This window comes from Pangasianodon hypophthalmus, chromosome 13 (assembly GCF_027358585.1).
Source record: "Pangasianodon hypophthalmus isolate fPanHyp1 chromosome 13, fPanHyp1.pri, whole genome shotgun sequence".
Lineage (NCBI taxonomy): Eukaryota > Metazoa > Chordata > Actinopteri > Siluriformes > Pangasiidae > Pangasianodon > Pangasianodon hypophthalmus.
The window spans coordinates 5,019,482-5,043,849 of NC_069722.1; the positions used below are offsets into that span (position 1 = coordinate 5,019,482).

Here is a 24,368-nt window from a genome sequence, read left to right on the forward strand (position 1 = left end):
TTACGATTATTACATAATATATCTGTATATGACACATAACACTGTGCTCCAGTTAGCTGAGACAACTAGTTTTTTAGTGAGCAAACCTTGACTACTGTGAGATGGGCAATAAATAAACTGTTTCTTGTTTAAATATCAGTTAAACAGTTTTTAAGTTGTAATGTTAAGATTAAATAATATATATATAGGCTATTAAGTATATTTTGAATATTTACTGAGTTCACCTCCTACAGCTTTAGAAGCATTTGGCTTGTACAGCTGATTGACTTTAGTCCTAAATCTCCTGTTTCTTTGTGCACTACACTTTACTTCTACCACATGTACAATAATTACCTAAACACACTGCAGTTACTGTGTTCATTTTCTAATCTTTATTCTTCATAGTAAAAAAAAAAAAAAAAAAAAAGAAAGAAAAAGAAAAACAGCATTCATTGCTTTAATCTGCATTAGGCTTATACATATTATACTTTCGGAGTAGATATTATTAATAATTCTACTGGACTTCTTTTGCATTAGGGGATTCAACTGACTGATGAACTCAGTTCTGACAGACTGCACATAAAATGGCTGCCATAAACTACTTCCGCGTTTTGCGCCTCTCTACCGGGTCAGAGCAGAGTCCGCTTCTTCCTGTTGACGTGTTCGTATAGATGATGCACTTGGATATGTGAAAGTGACAGAAACGAAAGCGACAAGGAAGAAGTTTCCTTGGGTTTTTTTTATCGTTTCAGGACTTTCACGGGTCGAGTTCGGTTCAGAAAATGGAGACGCTTTACCACCAGACTAACAAGTGAGTGCACGCGCGTCTTTACGAGTGATCTTGAACGCTTAGCAACGGGAGCTAGCAGAGTTAGCTATAAACACTGTTGCTGTTAGCTTGTTGGCTAATAATGAGGAATTCGCCGGTTAATTTGATATAGTTTTCCTTTTTGTTGTTGTTGTATTGATTTTTCAAATTGTTAAAACATTTAAAAAGGCCTTAACATTAACACTAAACAATAAAATGCAAAATTAATATTTAATAACGTAGTTTATAGTCGTTATCTTATTAATATATTAATTTTATCTTTTAAGTTAAGGTTATTTTTTTATTATTTGGAGTTATTCCTATGAATTTATATTTAATTAATGAATGATTAACCATTGCATTAATGTGCCTTATCATAAATATGAGTTTAATCTTTGGAACGTTTATATGTAAATGATTTGAGGATTTTGGTTGCCTATAATACTATAAATAAATAAAATGGTATTATTATTATTATTATTATTATTATTATTATTATTATTATTGTTGTTGTTGTATTGTCATTATTAAATTCAGAGTTAGTAGTGAGTTCGGCTTTAACACCAAGGAGAGAGAAGACATTTGTTTCATATCACTCATTGAAAATACACAGGCTACATTTCAGTGTATTAAATATTATTAGTGTTTAGACTGTGCTCCTGAGACCCCAGGACTCAGTAACATACAGCCAGAGACTCCACAGTCTGATCATTTTTAATGGCTTGATAGTTCTGGGAATCACAATCAACTAAGTTGTTGTAGTAATTAGTTACTTGGATTGAATAAGTTCTTAAAACATGTATGAAGAATTTCTGCTTCAGCCTTAAGCACAGTTTTAGTAAAACTAGGAAAGATGAAGTTTATGTGACATGTTTTGAATGGAAATGGTCTAACTGGTTATCAGCATAGCAGTCATTGCTGTGTGACGTGTCACAGCCGCTGTCGTAGTCAGGTGTGAACATAAGTGGACTTGGACGTCATCTTAATTGCCACTGTAGCTAATGACTCATTTTTTTCATCTTTATTTTTAATTATTATAGTTACTTTGGTCTGTTGTTATCCTATCACCCTCTGCGTTTGAGAAAGTCCCAGTTAGTTTGTGTAGTTGTGCTAAATAAATTATTAATTACCTCATTCCCATACTTGTGTTATTCAGCCTTTACCCTGCTCTGTGACTTTCATTTTGTCTGTCTCTCATTACCAGACAAATCCAGGAGATCCAGTCTAACATGGGACGACTGGAGACAACCGAGCGACAGTCAGTGCACCGTAAGTGATTCTCTCCCTCCATTTTGTCACATATGTGTGACTCATCACACCTTGCCTATGATAGGAACTGAATATAACTAGCCTAGCACTGTTTTGGAATAGTTCCATGCAAATTCAGTATCAAATATCCCTCCAGTCTTCTGAGTCCCATCATCAGTTGTGCAACATGTAGCAACATGTAGCAACATGCAGGTTACAAGCATGCTGTTGCTCTAACAACTGTAACCAAAAAGCTAGACATGTCTGATTAAGTGTATACAGTCTCACACACACACACACACACACACACACAAACACAAACACACACAACCATATCAGTGTTGTGCTGAGAAGGAACCATTGCCCATGGTTTACATGATGAAATGACTACTCAGTGTCTCAACCCGCATCTAACTGTAAAGAGCTTGCCCACATTAGAACAAGCTTAACTTCATTTTATGGTAAGTAAGTAATAAAACACTTGGTGGCTTGCTGTTAAAGGAAAATACGACGGGATGGTATGATGCAGCCCAATGCAAAACTCTGTTACTGGTACCAACCTGAAGTTGATGATTTTCCTGTAACAGCACTTCCTGAAATGTTTTGTTTTTATGCCTTATAATACAGCCACCAAATTTGTATTTATTAATGAAAACGTACATTTTATCCATTTATAGTTGCATCTAAAGTTCTGGAAGTTGTGGATCATTATAGCAGCTATAAACAGTCGTTTCCTCACCAGTGTCTCGCTTTAAGTTAATAAGAGATTTAAAAAAAAAAAAAAAAAAAAAAAGCAGCTTGTCATGTTAGTGAGAAACAATAAAGACCTCCATCCTGACGTTATAGCTTTACCTCTGACTGTTACAAAGCACTGACACTGGAGACTCCTTATATAGATGCTAAATAAATGTCTCCTTATGAAAAAATTCACCATATTGATGATTACACACATTTTGTAAATCTGTTATAGAAACATTTAACCTATTAGAATGAATACAGTAATATAAACCTGTGATTTGAATTACTCCTGTCAGAGCTGCTGTTAATCCGAATCGAGAATTCAGCAGCACTCTGATATAATTAATTTTATAAATATCATTACAAATATAGGCCTTTTTTATTTTAATATACTACAGTGGTAAATAATTAATACATTGCCAGCTGTCAGATAGTTTGCTGTTTTTAACAGGATTTTTTTTTTACAGCACTGTTTTGTGTTTAGATTCAGCTCAGGGTTTTTTTTTTTTAACAGTCTGAGTGACGTGTTGAGGTGGGGCTGAGCTGAGAGCAGTGAGTCAGTCTGGTGCCCTAGCAGGAAGGACAGGGAGGAGTGGGTGAAGAAAGGCTCAGGATAAGGGGTTTCCAAGTTTGGGTTTGATACGCATGTCTGGGTTTGGACAGAAAACCATCTCAGCCGAGCAGTCGCCTGCATGTGTTGATGACATCATACGATTGTGTGTACGAGTGTGAAGAGTCTCTCGGTGGGTGGGGAGCTGGACCGATTCACTGTTTGTGTGCATCATTAAGCTACTCTGAAGTTCTGATAATGTTTCCCACCAGCTTTGTAGAGCCTCTCCCAGGAAACGGCACACATCCTGGTCCTCAATCAGCCTTGGGTTTGCAGAGAGAGGAGGAGTGGCTCACATTTATCTCTACCACTACCTCTGAGCCCAATATGTATTTTTAATCAGCTCTCGGATAAGCTGATGACTTTAACAAATTGATTAAAGTGTTAATATTCCCTTTTCCTTGCATACTAGTTTAATTAGAGCTCACATTCATTACAGGATGAACTGAAAACTTTTAGCCACAGTATCTTGGTGACAAAAATTAGGATGTTTTAGTATATTTAGTCAGGTTTGACTGCTGCTAATTAAATCATTAAGAATATAACAATGGAAATGAAGGTACTGAAATCACACACGTGTCTAGTTGTGGCAAATGCAAGCTCGTTAACTAGCAGTTCCTGTTTGAATATTTTTTGCATACATGTGAATCCTGCCATTTTTTATGAGACTTCTTTTAGTAGTTTTATGAGCATTAAAAGACTTAAACTAAATATTATTGTACTTAGTTTTTCATGGTCTACAATGATACTTTAACTAAACATGCGTTGTGTTGGATTTGTTCTCGATAGTATCATTCACAATAATCTGTTGTTGTTTAGCTGTAAAATGGATTCTCAGTGCGTGTTGTGGTGTGATTGTTTGTGTGTGTCTTTCACAGTGGTTGAAAATGAACTGCAGGCCAGAATCGAGCAGGTCTTCACTCATCTAGAACGACTTGAGATCCTGGCCGGGAAAGAACCACTGAATCGCCGTCAGAATGCCAAACTGTGAGTTCCGTCCTCTCGCACACATTCAGAACCGCTCGGTTAAGAGTGTCCATCAGGATGAGCCAGCAATCTGGAGCCAGGCTGTTCATCTTCTCTTCATAAGAATATGATTTGTTCCTTATCCTAATGTGCTACACAGTGTTCCTGATTATGGTGACAGTGAGTAGAAACCTATTTTGAAAACAGGGACCTGCTTCCAAGCACGTGCTCCGTGTGGAGTTTTATAAACGCAGATTGTGGATGGTTGAACAGTGCCTGCCATTGTGTAGTGTGTAATTACAGAAACACCTAATTTCCAGTTGATGGGCTCTAATGGTGAAATGAAGAGGTTAGTATCGGTATGCGACGTGGGTGGATACATGAGTTTGTGCCCTATGGCAATTAAACACACAAAACTACAATACAGCTATAAACTGGAATCACAGGCAAGTAGCACCATGGAAGATCTTCAGATGTGGTGAGGTTTACAGCTACTTAATGATTACAATCCCCAGCCAATCCCAGCCACAGCAGCCAGAGCCTCCCTGTCTGAGGAGCTAAAAGTTATGTTCGCTTTGAATAGACAAATAATAATCAGCCATTCTGTTGGAACCTCATGGCTCCAGTTTCACTGTCTCTGTTGACAAGGTAAGTATGACATTCAAGCAACTCCACAATGACGTGTTAGCTTGTGTTTTCACTGACATTATTAATCGGTCTCTGCAAGACAGTAAAGTGCATCAGAAACACCACTATCATCTCCATAACGAAGAGACAAAAAGTGGACTGATTTGATGACTATCACCTGGTTGCACTCCCTCCCACTGCAGTGAACTGCTTTGAAAGGCTGCAACATGGCTGCTTTCACACCTAGTAGTCCATTTACCAAGTACAAAATCTGTACTTTTGGTTGCTGTTTCAAACTGCACATAATTAAATGAACCAAAAAGCCAAAAATATTTGGCGGAGGGCCATGCAGAGCGGATATACTTTTCATACTTTCAGACATACAGCAAAGGAAAAAGGCAAACAAACCTTTGCCAAGTGCATATAGAAATCACATTTGGTAGCGTAGAAATTAACATAGCATGGAGATAATTATATAAATAACAGGTTTAAAACATTTTGTGTATCTCATCCAGCATTTATTTTCTGTTTTTGATCTTTTTTCTGCAAAAAAAATTCTACAAACTCTGCAAACAAATAATACACAACATTAGTTCATTAACAGCAGTCAAGTCGAATTGCTTTCTCAGAGTGCTAGAATACACTTGGAGGCAGACTGGGACTAACCTTGCTCTCTGATTCTCTCTTGAAACAGTTGTTTTGGTTTCCGAGTGCTGTGTTCTCACAGAAAGGGAAAACATACTGGACTAAAAACTGCAGATGTCCAAGCATGCTTAGAACCATCATTCCAGATACAACTGACTCTGTCCAGTTCTCATACATCTGAAACAAGAAGTATGAGAACAATGTTGTAACCCTCATACTTTATAACACACACCTGGACAATAAAAACTGCTATGCTCTGGATTATGGATTAGAGCTGAGCATTGAATGCTGAATGTTCTCCTACCCAGACTCATCATCAAGCTCTTGGAGCTGGGACCTCCCTAGTGTGTGGATCAGGAGCAGATCTCTCCTCAGCACTGATTAAACAGTGGCATTCCCCAAGGTAATGTGCTGAGCCCTCTGCAGTGTTCGTCATACACCCATGAGTGTGTGGTCAAACTCAGTCGTAATGTATGCTGATGACATCACGAATGAAAAGACAGCCAAAGAGAGGAGGCTCGACTCCTGAGAGAGTGGTGTCAGGACAATAACTTGTCATCAGTGTCAGCAACACTAAAGAAGTGGTCACTGAATCCGGCAGCAAGAGGCAGACCATTGCCTCATCAGCACCAAATTCATGGACCGATGAACTCAAATGATGCCACATACCACAGCTTTAATGTCTCACCAGTGCCTTTTCTTTCTTAGAAGAGTGAGTATGTCTGCACCGAGAAATGAAATGCAAATAATAGTTTCGTTTCACGTTTTTTGTGCACATGACAATACAGTGCCTAGACTTGGCACTGTAACCGTTCCATATAAGGTCCTGTCATCACCACACCCGGGCTACGGTGCTCCGTAAACAGACCTGAACCCGAGATGCATGCATGCACAGTCACACACACCTGCAAGTACTCATCTGCTCCCTCAGGATGCTGTATGCCACTGAGACACATCAGAAGACACACTCTCAGGCCTGGTACTTTACTGGTTACATTAACAAGTAGCTGATTGGATGTTCAAATATAATCAACTTGCAGGTTTTTCACAGGTTATCTAAACAGCACTGCTGTTTTAATGGCACTCTGTTAACAAACCTAAATTCAAGGTAACTTGATGCATGCTTGACGGTTCGTGCTGACAGATAGAATGAGTCACTCTGTTTTTGCTCCTCGTCTGGCCACAGGCGTGTGGAGCAACTGAAGTATGATGTGCAGCATTTGCAGTCAGCCCTGAGGAACTTCCAGCAGAGACGATACACACGCGAGGCTCAGGAGAGGGAAAGGGAGGAGCTCATGAGTCGCACTTTCACCACCAATGTCAGTATACACACACACACACACAGACAAATTGACATACATCTGAAACTCGTTTTCTAATTTTTCTTCATCAATACTTTCTCTGTGTGTGTGTGTAGGATGCAGATACTTCCATCCCCATAGATGACACTCTTCAGTTTAATACCAGCCTGCACAGCGCACACAGAGGCATGGACGACCTTCTTGGCTCCGGCGCAAGCATCCTCAATGGCCTCAGAGACCAGAGAAGCACGCTTAAGGTGTGTTTGAAAAATGTGAAGCCCCACTTTTAGATTTCTCAAAAGCATATAAGCAAAGTAATGCTTTCTCACCTTGTCACACACATGCATAGGATCAGGGGATCAGATTGTGCATTTCACCACATGTAGCCAGGGTGACTGCTTGTTTCCAGAGAGGAGTGTGTGTACTCTTCTTCCTGCTTTCCTAGTTATCAGTGTGTGTATGCAGTCATACCATGTGTTCAGTAAAGGGTTTAGAAGCATCAGGTGCTTATGATTTTAATCTGTTTAGGATTTACCTGTGAGATGAGCTTTACTAACCTTTCTTCATTTTGGATGACAGGGTACCCATAAGAAGATGCTGGACGTGGCCAACATGTTGGGGTTGTCCAACACAGTGATGCGTCTGATTGAGAAACGAGCCACTCAGGATAAGTTCATCATGGTGGGCGGCATGCTGATCACCTGCATAGTCATGTTCCTGGTAGTCAAATACCTGAGCTGAACCTTCTTGCCTCAAATGGACCAAACATTAATATCATGGAGTGATTATATTAATCCAGGTCGGATTACTCCACATTGCCTTCGGGTTAAATCACTCATCCTGTTTGACAACACCTGATTTGATTCCCTGAGCCTAATTTTCCGTGACATAAACTGTTATCATATCGAGTGTTCAACAGGTGTTTCACAAAAAAAAGACCTCAGCAACTGGAAAAACTGTTCCTTCTCTATTTTTTCCTCTGTTAATTCTCAACTTTAATATCCTGTTTAAGGACGATGCTGAACGGAACGGACCCTCTTGATCCCCCAGAATCGTCTGATTTTCTTTCATATTCTTATATGTAAAATTACAAGTACTCTTACAGTAGTCTTAGAAATTACTGAAAGAAACCTGGAGGTAGGAGGGTTATTTGAAATGGACCAACCCAAATACATTCACAGGACTGTACATATCTCAGTCTATACATACACTCACTGTGCACTTTATTAGGAACACTATACTAATACTGGCCTCCCTTTGCTCTCAAAACCGCCTCAATTCTTTGTGGCATGGATTCCACAAGATGTTGGAAACATTCCTTTGAGATTCTGGTCCATGTTGACTTGATTACATCACACAATTCCTGCAGACTTTTTAGGTGCACTTTCATGAAGCAAATCTCCCATTCTACCACATCCCAAAGGTGTTCCATTGGATTCAGCTCCAGTGACTGGGAATGCCACTGAAGAACACTGAGCTCAGTGTCATGTTCATGAAACTAGTTTGAGATGACTTTTGATTTGTAATATGGTGCATTATCATGCTGAAAGTAGCCATCAGAAGATGGGTAAATTGTGGCCATGAAGGGATGCACATGGTCAGCAACAATAATCAAATAGTTTTTTTTTTTTTTTTTTTTTTTTTTTTTAAATCATTACACCACCTTCACCAGCCTGGACTGTTGACCCAAGGCAGGTTGGGTTCATGGATTCATGTTGCTGGTCCAAAATTCTGACCCTACCATCTGTGTGCCTCAGCAGAAATTAAGATTCAACAAACCAGGCAACATTTTTCCAGTCTTCAGCTGTCCAGTTTTGGTGAACCTGTGCCCACTGCAGCCTCAGCTTTCTGTTCTTGGCTGACAGAAATGGAACCCAACATGGTCTTCTGCTGTTGTAGCCCATCCGCCTCAAGGTTCCACATGTTGCACGCACACACACACACAGTCTGTCCATTCTCCATTGACCTCTTTTAACAACGTGTTTCCATCCACAGAACTGCCACTCACTGGATATATTTTACTTTATTTCACCTTCTAAGTAAACTGTAGAGACTGTTTTGCATGAAAAATCCCAGGAGATCAGCAGTTATGGAAATAGTCAAACCAGCATGTCTAGCACCAACAATCATGCCATAGTCAAAATCACTGAGACCACATTTTTTCCCCCATTCTAATGGTTGATGTGAACATTACCCAAAGCTGCTGGCCCGTATCTGCACTGCTGCCACACGATTGGCTAATTAGATAATTGCATGAATGCAATTCACCTGTACAGGTGTTCCTAATAAAATGTTCAGTGAGTGTATATTTATATACAGTGACACAATCTGTCCATTTAACTCAGGCCTGTTTGTTGTCCTCTGTGTGTCTTGTACAACATCACTCTTCTGCCATATCTTTTGCCTTGGAAATTCCTAGATCCTGGGAAAATAGGAAATGAAAGATCTTATTGAACAGCTGCAACCTCATCTCAAGTCTCAGCTGGCACACATTCAGACTGTAAAGCATCATATCTCCCTAGCCCCAGGTATACACACATACTAGTTTCCAAAATCATAGTGAAATCCATAGATATTTGTCACAGCTGCAGTTCTTGATGCACCTGAGAGATCAGAATATATCTGGAGTTGGGATGATTATCTAATAACTGTTTTTTTTTTTTTAGATCATGCTTATCTAATGTCCCAACAGTCACCAAACATGTCCTTAATGACCTTAGTTACAATGATCACTTCTGCCATGACTTTCAGTTTTCAAGGTAATGAGGGTGCTTTCACACTTGCCATTTTTTTCCTCAACCATCAAACACCTTTTTATATGACGTCAAGTGACATTGTGTGATTGTTCAGAACTCGGGAGAAGAAGAAGGAAAAAAAAACAACAACAAACACGAAGGACAAAGCACCAGGATTACAATATTACACCTAACAATAATGTTTTTTTTTTTAATTTATTTTATTCACAGGTACATCTGACGTTAACTGTGGCTACAAGCAACTCTTCTTCTCTTGATTTTCTTCCTCAACTGCTACAGCGAAGGCAAACAAACTCATCACCAGTTAAAAACAATCTTTATTTAAGATAATAATACATCTAATTTAATCTGATTAGCTGTTATCCCCGTATCAGCACAAAAGGCCAATATTTTTCTGTAAAAAAAGAAGAAAAAAAATGGAAATGGCAAGTGTGAAAGCAGCCTTGGGTACTGGCTTCAGCGCAGATGTTAATTGCACTTCTGATCTGCCACATTATTGTAAAATGCAAGTAACTACAAGATAGTTATAAGAAATGTTCTGGGGAAAATGGTCAGCAATATGTGGTGGTAACTTAAGTATCATTTAAGGACAGTACAAAACAGGAGTGCACATTAATAGTCCACCAGACTGTACTAGACTGAGGCTCTCCAGGCCTGGAGTTGTACTCTGGAGTTGGCTCTAAGGGTTTCTGTTCTTCTTAGCATGAACTAAATGAAGTGAAGTTTGGACAGTTTGGAATAATAGTGAAGACATTAACACAATGGAATTATATTTAAAAATTCTTAACAGTATTCTTGATGAAGCTGTGCATATTCTTGACATCTTCTGAACCAGCTTCATGATGAGCTTCACTCAGGAGGCTTTTCTTAAACTTCCTAAGAGGTCAAGCGCTTCACTGCTTCACCTAAATTCTACATGAAAACTGGGCATTTGGGAAAACACTGTTTTTAAGTAAAAGAAAATACATTTTGATTGATAAATAAATGTTCACATTAGCAATAGCATTAACGGCACTTATATTTGTCTTAGAAACAAATTTCATTCATAAGCTTTTAGCAAAATGTCTAACAAATTGAAAAATATATAATGTGTTCAAACTTTTGAGTATTTCCACATACACCCTGCAATTCTGTTTCCAACAGAACAGTAATGCGCTTTTTTCCTCCTAGGTATACTATGGAGTAAACAAGCCCCAGTTACTTTGCCATTGAACGCTCAATCAGTTCCACCTGGTGGCTTAATCCAGTACTGCTAGTTCATTGAGTTACAGAAAATAGTTCAATGTCACAATTCCAAAAATCCTTAAGAGCCAAAGAGAGTAAATTAACAAACTTGACTTGTGTTATGTATCCTCTCCATTGGGTTGAGATTAACCATGAAGCAGCCTATTGTAATACCTCCATAGGCAATAAAGGACAAGGTGGAGAGGGTCTGGTTGAGGCAAGGAAAGCAGAGGACAGTCTGCAGGACACTGGGAGCCATTATCACACAGCTGGTACCCCTAATATTCCTGGATCAGCTAGAGTCAGCAAGACACAAGAAGCCAAGCAGATGTGTGGCTTTTGTGTCTGCAAAACTCCTACCTAAGGATAGGAGTAACCGACTGCAGAAAGAAGATGGTAGTCTCTGAAGGCTGCTGGAGGATGAAAGGGAAGATGTCTCTCTTCAACCCCAAGACCGACGGTGTCTACAACAGCATACACGTTATGCAATGCGAAGATCATTATTGGACTGGGGAATAAAGTTCTGTTCAAGGAATCCTGTCTTTAAAAGTTGAATTTAGTTTGAATCAGAGGTGAGTAAAGAAGATAATGTGTATTTGCCAACAGGCTGGAAAAGAGGATCTGTGGTCATAGTCCCTCGTTCTGTGAAAGTAGTCGACGAAAAAGTCTGGTATGCGAGACTAGGTTGCAGCACATAAACCCCTCAAAGACAAAAGCACATTTTCAGTATTGCAAAAACCACAGGTACTGGTCTACAGAGATTGCACCCAAAAAAATAATAAATAAATAAATAAAAAAGGGATATGGTCAGATAAGCCAAACTTCCTGTGTTGTTTACACGAAGAGAATGGTGCCTCTGTTATGCTTTGGAGCCACTGGCGTGGTTTGGCTCCACTTGTCTCCCTAAAAGGAAAGTCTCACCACAAATTAATACTGACTGATCACCTTTATATGATGAAACATTTCCAGGATGACCACCTACAGGGCACGAGGTCTCTCTGAATGCCATGATGAGGATGAAAATGATGTAAATTCTCCTCTACCACACTTTACATTAGCATTATACAAAGTAGCATTTTCCAGGCATCTGTCCTAAAGCAGCTTTACAGAAATACACATTTACACCAGACAGTGTAATTATAAAAGTAATTACTCTTCCACAGACATACTATGAAGCCAAACAGAGTACTGTGTAGAAAGGACCTTCAGTATGAGCATCAGGTTCTCTTTTGAATAGAGAAGCCTGTACTGACTGACAGTGAGGTGAGAATCATGGCTCATGTGCACACTACTTCAGAGTGCAACAGGAGAAAAGCATTGCACCACTTAAGCTAATGCTCAGCATTGTGCGTTGGCTCTGTAATCAAGTCTGTAATCAATGTATCACACATGATTTTGACATGCTGTGTGCTTCAGTAGTTGGCATTAATGGCTCCAGAGTACCCAGTTCAATTCTGAGCTCAGGTCCTTCTTGTGTGTAGAGTTCTCCCCATGTCCACTTGGGTTCCCTCCAAGATGAATGAATGAAGCAACCTGCTTCAGCACTTTTTTTTTTTTTTTTTTTTTTTAAATGGTGATCAGCTAAAACTGACCTGCACCTCATTGACTCGAATGAATACAATACATACAAAGAACCCAGACTGCAGCCATTTAGGTCTCAAAATGCTTTATTTTCTGACACATCAATAAAGAATAAAAAAGTAAATATTGTTGCTTCCTTTTACTCAATTTATTACGCAGCAACACCCCTCACCCCAAACCAGTCCTCTACATCATAGACTCGACCAATGGCCACTCCAGGTACAGCAGGTTCACGCTCTATTCTATCAGCCCTAATCAAATCATCTGTTTTCCTGCCCTCCTTTGTTTAGGGTTTTTTTTTTTTATTCATTTTTTTTGTACTAATTTTAAACAGTTACAAAGGCGTCTTATTTTACAATACTTTATGATAACTATTTACAAAGAATTAATTACACAAGGGAAAGCTCAAAAAACTGGAAAATAATTTAAAATCAAATAAAAAATAAAATTATTGCAGAATACTACAATCATACAGTTCTTACATGATGCAAAAGCAGCATCTTGATGTCCATTTTTCAGTGCAACCTAGGTCCATCAGAGCGTAGGGGCAACCCAAGACAGTGTAACAGAACAAACATCAACATCTTCTGACATCAAGGTTTTGTTAAGAGCCTCAGTTGTGTTCGGTTTTCTTCATTTTCATCCTTGATTGATCACAAACCATTTAAAGTTGCATTAGGTATGAAATATGGCTTCACTCCCTCTCACATAATTCCTGTTCTTGTTTTGGTTCTTCACTTGGAGAAGAATATATGTTTACAATAATTCTTGATTATATGCCTGCACCATTACTGAAAACAGAAAGTCTCTTTGGCTGCAGGGTTAAAATAAGACCAAGAATAATATATAGTTTAACAGACTATTACAAAAAATAATCCAGTGGTGGGCTTAAGAGCTGCAAAGAGGATTTTGTAACAAATTCATAATTGTTAGGAAACTATGAGTTTTCTGGGAGCGTTTGTCACATAGCTTTTCTCCGTCATAACTTTTTTTTTTTTTTTAAACTTGTACTTTTTTCCCCCCATTTTTTTTTTCATTAGAAAGAAGCCAGTATTTCCTCTAATTGTTTTTATATTGTCCTTTTACCTGCCCAACTGATGTTACATTTGAGAGGCAACCATTGATGAAAAGAGGGCCCAGAAGCAAGGCTACCTCTCACACTCCTTAGAGAAGAGCTTCAAACTCTTTGTAGAGAAAGAACAGGCTTCATCTCAAGAGCCGTGGTTAGGAGGGTGCTGAAGGTCTTGCCCTGAGAAAATGGGGTGAAGAAGAGGGTGGAGCTGCAGAGCTGCTGCTGCAGCTGCGGTGGCTGGCCGTGGTGCAAAGAGAGTAGGGTAAAGGGCTGCATGGGGGACATGATGCAAAGCTAATGGGGCATGGTGGAGCGCAGATGCTGGGATTATGTGGATTGGCTGCCCAGGGAGAAAGGCAGAAGGGTGGGCTGGGATCAGGCCAGTGTGCCCTAATGAGTGGCCTAAAGTGTGGCCTAATGTATGGCCCAAAGGTGACAAAGAAATAGGGGTGAGATGATGTTGGGGTATATGGTGTACTTGGGCGAGCTGAGCATGAGCGGGATGGGCGTGGTGTGGCGTGTGAGGGTGGATGCCCATTGCCGTGGCAGCTGCATGGTGCTGCAGTATGGCATGTTGCACTGTTGTAATTGATGTGGCTGAAGTTGCAGACACAGCAGGTTGCTGTATGTGGATTGGTTGTAGAGCAGCAGGCGGTGGAGGAGGTGCAGGGGTAAGGCTGGCAGCAGCTGCCAAGTTAGCTGCTGCTGCAGCGGCCGCGGCTGAGGGGAAAGTTTTCACCTGTTTCGCTAGAAGCTGCTGCTGGATGTGTTGCTGTGCTGCTTGTTGTAGCTTACTGTATTTCTCCATCTCCTCTGGGGTAAATGTGATTGGCTGGCTCTCCAGTGGTGCCAAGCCATCCTCTTCAGCCTCCATGCCTATGTCCTCCTCCTCCATATTGGGCACTGGGTAGCCTTGATAGGCGTGCATGGCTGTTTGCTGGCCCATGTCAGATCCCAGAATACATCCATCCATCATTGGGTTGTTGGGGTCTTGTCCAGGCTCACCTTGGTATGCAGGCATAACCTTAGCTGAATCCTGCTCAAACATTGACCGTGATTCATGGAGCACTTGGGGTTCTGAGGCTTGGTTTCTGGCCTCATCTGAGACCACAGTATTTGAGATGGGCTCATCCACCTGCTGCTGCTGCTGCTGCTGCTGTTGGACTGGTGGAGGTGGTGGTGGGGGTGGAGGAGGAAACTCACGAATGGGCTCCACAAGAATCACCTCATTACTTGTATCAGAACCCTTTCCAAGCGCTGACTTTTCCCCATCATCCGTTCGCATTACAGAAAGTAATGGCGGTTTCTTCCCTGCTTGCAGCTTACCAAATAGGGGCAACATGTTCTTGTTTCCAAGTACAGGGGGGAGCTTGGGCCCAAAGTATCCCTGTGGAGGGTCCTTAATTTTGGTGCCTGGTTTGCTTCCTGTACCAGAATCTTCACCGCCCTTGCGAGACTGGACTTTTTCGAGAAGCTGTCGTGCTGTGAGTGAGTTCCGATGCTCTGAAGCGCCTCCTCCGCCCCCACTTCCTTTAGTTGCTTGTGTTGAGTTGCTGGTTCGTGGCTGTGCACGGGATGAGGAAGACCTTGGAGACTGTGATCGGTAGATACGAGAGCGATTAAAATCACGTCGACGGGATGAGCTGTCAGCCCGTCGGTTGTGACTGTGCCGGTGTGGTGAGCCTTTGGTGGAGCTGGACGAGTGACTGGCAGAGCTGCGACTGCGGCTGTAGCTGCTGTGTCGGTACGAGCGAGCACTGCTGCTCCTGCTGCTACGACTGTAACTGCGGCTGCTGCTGCGATGACGCCTCCGTCTATGGTGCTTTCTGCGGCTATGAGAGCGTGAGCGTGAGCGAGAGTCGTCTTCAGAAGAGGAGGAGGAGTAACGTCGTCTGTGTGAACGTCCACCACCTCTCCTCTCATATTCAGAGTCTGAAGACCATCTTTTTGTTCTGTGGTGATGTTCTCCACTATAGTCACTATAGCTGTCTGAGTAGCTGTGGCTGCGCCGACTATAAGCACTGCTTCCTGCAGAGGAACGCTCAGAGCTACTTGAATATGACCGACTACGTGATGTTTTACCTCTATTACGCCTATGGTTACGATCTCCTCTGCGAGAGGAACGACTATGTGAGCGACCTGACTGTCGAGAGTCCTCGCTGTGGTGACGCCGTTCACGGGGAGGGGTAGTATGACGGTGAGGACGGCGTGAGCGCTGAGATGCTGAGCCTCCATCTTCGTCACTTTCACTCGTTGGCGGTCGACCGCCCACAGGACTCTTCTGGGCAGAAGCAGAGCAGGACGCCACTGATGTGCTTGGGTCAGGTTTGGGGCGTTTTGTACCACTGTGCTCTTCTGAAGAGTTGGGCTTTCCTGTACTGCCCTCATGAGGGACTGCCCTTTGTGATACTTCTTTATGGAGCCGTTTTCTCTTTCCTCCATCTGAAATCAAAGTCCCTCCTGTAGGCTGTGCAGAGGAACTGGGTCCAGCTTTGCCATCTGTATCTTTCTGTTCTTTACTTTCTCCTGCTTTCTCATCTTCCTCGGCACGTACTTTATTTTTGTTTTTCTTTCGTTTGTGCTTCTTTTTCTTTTTGGTCTTCTCCCCCGGTGTCTCTGTCTCCATCTCCCCCTCCGCTTTCTCTTTTTCTTTTCGTTTGGCTCTCTTGCTTGACTTCTTATGTTTCTTCTTCTTCTTCTTTTTCTTGGATCCTCCAACTCCATCTTCAGGGTTTTCTAGCTTCTTGTCTTTTTTCTCATCCTCTGCAGTCTTTTCTTTCAAGGAAGATTCATCTTTTTTGTCAGTGTTGACACCTGGGGTTGGTGGTGCTGTGCTAGTTTCTCTACTTGTGGCTGCAGTGCTAGTGGTATCTTCTGGCTTGGATCCCTCTCCACCATCAGTATTAGCAGGTTTAGCAGCTTTGTTTGCCCTACCCCCTCTGTTGCCTTTATTCCTAGACAGCTTAAAATCAAAATAAAGAGGGTTGCAACTGTAGGATAGCGAAGGCTGGGCCTTAGTGAACTCCAGGAGTTCAGAGGGCCACTGTAAGGTAGTGCTCTCATCCTTACTCAAAACAGGAAAAAAGGGTCCTGTTGGCATGCGAGGGCCAGTGTCTTCAGATGAAGGTTCAGATGACCCTTGCTTAGCTTCAGTTGATTGGGAAACAGTGCTTGAGGAATCTGCATTGCTCACTACTCCTGGAGTATTATCTGATATTTCTGTTTTTACTTTGGGTGATGAAGTAGAATTTGTACTCAGTTCCTTTACAGGCTCTTTTATAGTGTCCTTCTCTGATTTGCAATCATTGTCTTTAGATTCTTTCTGTGCCTCATCTCCTTCCGCTTGTACTGCCTTCTGTTCTTCCTCCCCATCCTCTTCTTCCTCCCGACTACCACACTGGTCAGAGGCCTTCATGAAGAGCAGAAACTGAAAATGAGGCTTTACCCGACAGTGTGCAGGAGGCATATAATGATAATATTGCGGCTCCTGCCCAGAGTAACCTTCCTCCTTCTTCATCATCATCTTCAGCTTGTTAAGGGTGGAGGCCAGGGTTCCGCCATCATCAGACTGTGGCTGCTCATCCCCTACACCCATGCCACCTGATGCACTCTGTGGGCTGTCAGTGCTGGATGCTGTACCTCCTTCCTCACTTGCCATCTTCTCAACTGCTTCTTCCTGGCTCTCTTCTCCTTCCATTGCTTCCTCTCCATGGTCTGCAAACACAGCAGCAGCTGTCTCTAGTTTAACAGGTGCTTTCTTAGCAAAGGAGAAGGACACGCTAACTTTGGGAGTGTGGGATCCTCCGCTTGGTGTGGGAGAGGAAGTGTTCTTGCGAAGGGAGAAACTGATAGTTGGTCCTGGTTTTGGGGAGCTTTGACCAAAACCACCAGAATTTCCCTTATCCTCTCCAGAAGATTCCTCCGTCACACCATCTGGGGTCATAGGAACACCATCAATGCTTGAGAAGCCACCCTCTTCTCCATCTACTGCCACTGTGGTTTGCTTGAACATTGGTCCGCTACCAGGAACACTGCACAAAAGGATGGAAAGAGGGGAAAAAACATTTCAGAATGGTTTTTCATAATTAATAATTACTGATAAAAAATGACAGATTAGCATGTGGTACTCTATAATATATATACTATTTAAAATGAAGTTTTAACCACTTTTAACTGAACCATCCCGAGTACACGGAAGACTTAAATGCATGCCATGCTAAACTGCATTCCAGCATGTTGTAGTATCATCTTAGAGCCATGAGAGGACAGCAGTGGCCATTTCACTCACCAGTCCTGCTGCTTCCTCTGCTCTGCCAGCTCGTGTATACGCCGCAGCATCTTCTCCTGCTTTCTTCCATCCTTGCGGGAACGTGAAGACACATTCCGGGCAAATTCCCTCTGCTTCAGCTCTTTCAGCCTCTGTGGAAAAAAAAAAAAACACACACAAGGAAAAGGAGAAAAAAAGGTTAGATGAATCTAGCAATTTCTGACTACAGATAAAAATGTGAATAACCGAGAAAGAGAAAATCATTGCCAAGCACAGAAGTGATTATGTTTAGGTACTGCACATTGACAATATCAAACTTGGCTAAAAAAACCTTAATAAACATAGGGCCAAATGAACACAAATTGTCCATGAACATCATTATGAATAGTGAAGTGTAATGACTTCTCTTACCTGTTTGTGTGCATGGTCATAAGAGTTGATGTGATTGTCAAACTCCTGGTGTTTCTGATACTGCTTATCACATAGCTCACAATAAAAGTTAGCTCTCAGGTCTTCCAACGCCTTGGCAATGGCTTTCTCTTTCTCTGCATAATCCTGAAAAAACACAATGTACACACATGAACAAGAGGACAGCACATTTATGAAATTTATTTTGTGTAAACATCTGTGTTCTATGTAGATGATATGAAAAAGATCAAAGCTAGTAGGATTCTCCAAAACAGTACAGGGAAACTTCGGTGGCAATATTTACATAGAGAGAGAGAGAGAGAGAGAGAGAGAGAAACAGAATGTGTGTAAAGTGTTTTTTTTTTTCCCTAGAAGATCTAAATGCTACAAGCTAAGCTCTCTCTCCACCCAAAGAGTCACCTTGTATTTTTGCCGCAACTCCTCCGTGTCCTCTTTCTCCACCTCCAATACACGCCGCTTCTCTGTCGCATCCTCGGCATAGTCCAGCTGTCACCAAGACACAGAGAGGTCAGGGAGATACACAAACATATGGGGGAAAGAAAGTAGTTCACAAAGTCACACCGATGCACAAATTCTCTCACCTCCATTTCCATGCGTCCCATCCCCATGACATCATATTTGACGATGATGGGTACAGGGTCAGTGCGTCCTGTGAGGTGAGGAAGGAGAAATACATAGAGAGAGAGACAAAGAGAGCAGATGTTAGATTCTGAACAGGGCCTTAAACGAAGCGAGAGTGGGACAGCCTGCTTAGAGCACAGGGTGCTGGGTTAGAAAGACTGCCTTCAAGTGCAAGAGATCAGAAAGCTACAGTGAACCAAATGCTAGCCATTCTCACAGCTTTATGTGCGGCATTCTGCGTTAAACGGTGCCACAATGTGTCTTACACACTGGGTCTGATAGTATGGGATTGGATACTATCGTATGCACCATTTCACACTTAATGAAGCATGACTTAATTTTTTTCAAATAACCCCAGCAAATGAAAGGAGTTTTAAAGCACACCACTGCTAAAGCTATGAGAGGGAATAGGGGAGACGAGAGGGAGGAAGAAGGCTGATATTGAATGGATTAAATTTGTCGCAGTGTCCCTACAGTGTCCTCAGCTTTGAGGGTGATCCATCTCATTGATGCTTACTTTCTCTGCAGTCTACAGTAATATATGATGTGTCATGTTTCTAATTCTTAGGAGACCTGGAGATTGTCTGAAAGGCATTGTTGTGGGCCTATTTATTCTTTTTTGTCCTAAGTCAAAGTTTCCCCTCACTTTCGGCTGAAAAGTATCTTTTACCATTTCGTGGTAAACGACACTTCCGTAATAAATGTAGTTAACTGATGTTATATACTTTCGATGTTTGCCAAGTCAAATACACACTGATAGATCTTATTTCACATTACTGAACTCAAAACATTTTCCATTTACCTTGACAGAAAGCGAGGGTGTCTTGTTTTTAAAGAGGGAAAACGGAGTTGAGATGAGAGCGATAGCTGAAAGATTGATGTGGGGAAGGGGGCGTGACTTCCAAGGCGTCAGTTAATACGTGAGAGTTCAAAACACCTGCGCAATTATCAATCCTTCCAGTTTAATATGTTGACAGGATCATGTGCCATTTTTAATGGGGGAAAAGTAGAGTGGTGTATTTTAAGTGAAACTCGTAGCAGGGTAGTACGATCTTAAAATGCGAAGCTCCTACACAAAATGTGTTAAGTATGGAATTATCTTCAGGAGGAATCCTCTTCAAACCTTAGCACTGGGCAATTTCTGAGCAGCTCACTAAAGGTATGCGTAAATGCCTTCAGTGATGCCAAAAAAGTTAAGTCTTAATCAGCATTTCCGCTCTGTTAATGCCAAGTTTATTTGGCCATGTGTACTGGAACACAAGCTGTGAAAAGAGCTAGGTCAAATAATAATTAACTTCAGAAAAAAAGGAACAAAACCAGGATGAATCAAAAGAAAAAATAAAGACAATCAAAACTACTCAGAAACTGACACATAATTGCTTAATCCACTCATAACCAGCCAAACAAAGCAGAACAGACAGAGAAAGAGAGAAAGAGAGAGAGAGAGAGAGAGAGAGAGAGATGAAAGAATGATACAAGCACTGAGCTACAGCAGCAGAGTGATGTCACAGGCCAGACGCTGCCATGGTGACAGTGCAGGTTTTTGGGAGGTGTACTTACCTGAGAGAGTGAGAATGGGTTGGGGGTGGGGTGGGGGGCAGGGGTGGCAGACAGATAGACACACAGACAGGGAGGGGGGCGGTTTCAAATAAGACAGAAAGGCAAAAGAACAGAAGTCATACTAAACTGCTGCTGCGAAGGCTGGCACCACGTCACATTCAATTAGAGACTCAAATCAGTTATGTGGTTTGGTTTCAGTTTTTTTTTTAAACTCTTCCTCTTTTTATGTCATTGAAGTTAATTGGTTTTAATTTTATATGCTGGGTCAGTTTACACCCTTGGGCTGAAGCAATCCCATTAAAAAAAATAATATGCACCAGCTAAATTAAATGTAGGGTTAAGTCCAAGATTTTTGGATTTCACAGAACCTCTAAGAGCTAGGAATTAAACAAACTTTTTTCATGATGTTCAGCTCTGAAGTTTAACCCCTTTGCAGTCCCTTATCATCATTCCTATTAATAGATAAACATGATGTACTGTAGGTAGGAGTTAAGACTTTCTGACTATTCTTTGTATATAATTATAACATAATAATACCTCTCTCTTCACCAAAAAAAAGAGGGAAAAAAGGCAAACGCATCGTTAGTGCTCTGCCTAATTAATTCCCAGCCCTTTTGTAATATGACATGCATCTGTGCCGTAAGGCTGCTTAGTACTGTGTGAGGGTCTGGAGCTTCAACCCAGTGGTACAACTCTTCTTATTAAAAAAAAACAAAACAAAAAAAAAAAAAACAGGACAGAATGCAAAACAGTTAGGGCCTATCAGGACTCCAACCTTCCAATCAAACAGGACAAGTGTTCTCTGATGATACAAACAATCTGGAGCATTAATTGTCGATCCTCCAGTCAAAATACACATTAATTTAACTCTGTATCAGACAAAAAACCAACTGGTCATTTTGCTATAAAAGTAGGATGGAGTCCCAAATCAGGCCAAAGCTAAATGATCGTAAAGTGCTCACTTAATTTCAGTATTTTCTGGTGTAACAGTAGCATCATCTAGCATTACGCATTCCAGTGAACAATGTAAATTGAAATTAAAAAAGGGGAAGTTTTATCACACAAAAAACTGAAAACAAACAAGATGAGAAATGCTCAGGAAGAGTGATGTAAATTTCACTGATACACAGGCAGCAGAATGACAATATAGAGGTAGAAACAGTTGAAGCTTATTAAATGTGTGTGCTCTGATGACAAAAATATAAATAAAATATATATATATATATATATGAGAGGGTTAAATTAAATTAAGCAAAACAAAATATCAAGGGAGAAAATAAAAAAAAAACAAAAAACAAAACAACAACAACAAAAGTAACCAATTTCAATCAGGGGGAAAAATAACATTTACCACTAAGTTTACCATCAGCACAACATGGCCAGGATCATAATGCTGCAAAAAAGAAACACCAATTGGTTAAGCAGGAAGATTGAGGAACACAGAGAGGGGTCAGGGGACAAGGGGTGAACTGTTAGGGTTTGGGGGTTTAAGAGGTTCAGGAGCAGAGGCTTTGATGCAACTCTATCACCATGGAGGCTCTGGGTGATTACAGGGAATGCATTCTCACCATCCCCTGGCTTCCTGGCATCCTTCTCCACTTTAAATATTATACTGCAGCTGATTCACAGAAACACCAGCCCAGGTTTCAGGGAGTCTTTTTAAAAATTTTTTCCATATGTACCATTAACTAACATCACTGTTCCATTGATTCATCAGCTGGATTGCTGATTATAGTACATAAATAACAGGGATGCATTAATACCTTTTTTTTTTTTTCCAGACGGTGTACCAGACTGTGTTCAGACAAGTACCAGTACATGGTTTTAAATAGTGGCCATAAAATCTACTAGGCTCATTCTTTATAACATTAGCTAGATGATTTTAAATGAAATGCATTAGCTAGCTACATTGGTTATGTCAGATCGAGTAGTCTTACAGTTGAGAAGAAAGGGTTTTGTTTCTCTTCAGAAAAACACTGCTGTACTGCTGTACGTAAAATACCTTTTTGTATTCACTAGGGGTGTAATGATACATTGTGAAATCGCAATGCAAAAATGTGACTCTGTACATTGTGAGAAAGAGGCAGTGGAAACAGAATTTAGCTGACTTTGGAGCTCTCTTTCTGCTACTGAGCTCATTATATCAGGCCCCAAGTCAGATACTTTGATTATTCCATCAAAAATTGAGAGAATTTATAAATTTGTTCATATTTAAGATGCTGTGAACCTGAGGTATATATTGTTTGCAATGTTAAACCTCTGTAGCAAATTTTAATTCACTTAAGTTTTATACTGACAAAAATGCATTGTTTTGCATTGTTCATTATTATTTTTTTTTAAAATAATAATTTTCCTTAAAATTTTGTTCAAATTTTCTGAAAATCGAATTAAATCCAATCATGAATGCAGTACTGTGAATCAATTCCTTCGATGACTGATAGCAGCTGATCATCAAGAACATCATACTGGGTAAGAGGTGATATTTTCACTCACCTAGCATTGTGTGTAGACATCTGTGGTTGGTTGCTGCATGCTTTATGTTTAAGATGTTTTATCAGGTTACTTGTAAGAAAATGCTGCCGTTTCTCTTGATATTTTCTCAGAGCACAGTTGTAGTCTGCTTTGCTTTGAAAGCTATCGTTAATAATGAAATATGTCCAGATGGCTGTCATTTTGTGGAATTTTTTTTATTTTTAGTGCGACAATGTATCTCCTCAATGTACATCATATAGTATCATATGAGCACAGTATCAGACCTATATCTGATATCGGTATCAGTATCAATGCATCCCTATTAATTATTCAAAAAACCTTTCATCCTAAAAAATTCAGCTTCTACTTTCTCCCTCCCATTCTACCTTTAGATCAAATCACCAAACCAAATAAGGACACTACCACCCTGCTTCCCCCTTTCCCCATCCATCATGCAGGTCATGGTTTATTAATATACGTGACTGAGAAAGACACTGACTCTTATGTGTTTTGCATTATTTTACAGCAGATGTGTGAAACACACAAGTTTAAAGCAGCACAATGGGCTTCACCCTAATGATAATATTCAGTCATTTCACTCAACTTTTTCCACACTGTTTAAAACTCAAGACTTGCCAGTCTGAGTGACAAATGACCAGCATGCTTTGCTGGAGAGGGGAGAAGAGTTGGCAGGGTGTTTATTTACATATACACACAAAACACACCCATGTATATGCAGGCAGGATGGTGTGAGTTTTTTTGTTTTGTTTTGTTTTGTTTTTTTAATCCTGGCAAGCCAAACACCTGAACCCCCACCCCCTCACCAGTGAGACACTCTCTCACACAGACACACACACACACACACACACACGTACATAATTCACGTGGAAATACCACACCCACGTTACCACGTGTACAGTCACTTCACAAGAGTGGACACAAGCAAACCGACAGAGCGGTTGAGAGGCGGAGGAAGGGGGGAAATGGGCGGAGATTCAGGCTCATTCTGCAAGCTATTAAAAAAAAAAAAACATCATGGGAGAAGTAAAGGCAGAGATGAGTTCAAAGCCAATCAGAGGACCCAAATCTCATGTTCACAGCCAATCAAGAAACACCCTCGTCGCAGCCAGAAGCACTGAAATGACAAAAATGACTATTCTATCGAGGGTGAACAAAATCAAAAAGACTGTCATTTGTCCTACAGTAAGCTACTCGATTACTGATTTTTAATCTGGTGTGAGTTTGGAATCGTAGCGCTGGCATTCTGGGCAGAGAAAGTTTAGTGATTGTAAGCTTACAGGAGGGAACTAAGAGAGGCCGTTAAGCTACACTGTAAAGGGACATCTTCATTTATTGCAAAACATCCACACACACGCACACACACACACACACGCACATATACAGACACACAAAAAGGGCAGGGGAGGTTCCTACAAACCTTACCTACAAAAAAAAAGAGCAAAA

The 24,368-nt window shown here is 40.9% G+C and overlaps 2 protein-coding genes across 10 annotated transcripts in view; one reads left to right on the top strand and one right to left on the bottom strand.

Annotated features, from left to right (window-relative positions):
• The first annotated feature begins 600 nt into the window (after positions 1 to 600).
• Positions 601 to 9,381, top strand: gosr2 (golgi SNAP receptor complex member 2). Its single transcript, XM_026916876.3, has 6 exons — positions 601 to 790; positions 1,992 to 2,056; positions 4,262 to 4,370; positions 6,808 to 6,940; positions 7,039 to 7,179; positions 7,502 to 9,381. Exons 1-6 carry the CDS (start codon positions 762 to 764, stop codon positions 7,661 to 7,663), a joined length of 639 nt encoding a protein of 212 aa, XP_026772677.1. The 5' UTR covers positions 601 to 761; the 3' UTR covers positions 7,664 to 9,381.
• Positions 9,382 to 12,551: 3,170 nt separating this feature from the next.
• Positions 12,552 to 24,368, bottom strand: part of gpatch8 (G patch domain containing 8) — a 33,288-nt gene continuing 21,471 nt past the window's right edge. For 4 of the 9 annotated variants that reach the window (XM_026916111.3, XM_034309884.2, XM_026916112.3 and 1 more), the window contains 6 exons: positions 21,784 to 21,825; positions 18,833 to 18,900; positions 18,651 to 18,737; positions 18,234 to 18,377; positions 17,844 to 17,974; positions 12,552 to 17,586 (listed from right to left, as the gene is read on the bottom strand). In XM_026916111.3, coding sequence (XP_026771912.2) covers positions 13,695 to 17,586; positions 17,844 to 17,974; positions 18,234 to 18,377; positions 18,651 to 18,737; positions 18,833 to 18,859 — 4,281 coding nt within the window. In that variant the 5' untranslated portion in view covers positions 18,860 to 18,900; positions 21,784 to 21,825 and the 3' untranslated portion in view covers positions 12,552 to 13,694. Of the gene's footprint in view, positions 17,587 to 17,843; positions 17,975 to 18,233; positions 18,378 to 18,650; positions 18,738 to 18,832; positions 18,901 to 21,783; positions 24,348 to 24,368 lie in introns of all 9 variants that reach the window. The other 5 variants (XM_026916103.3, XM_026916108.3, XM_026916105.3 and 2 more) reach the window with 2 other exon arrangements.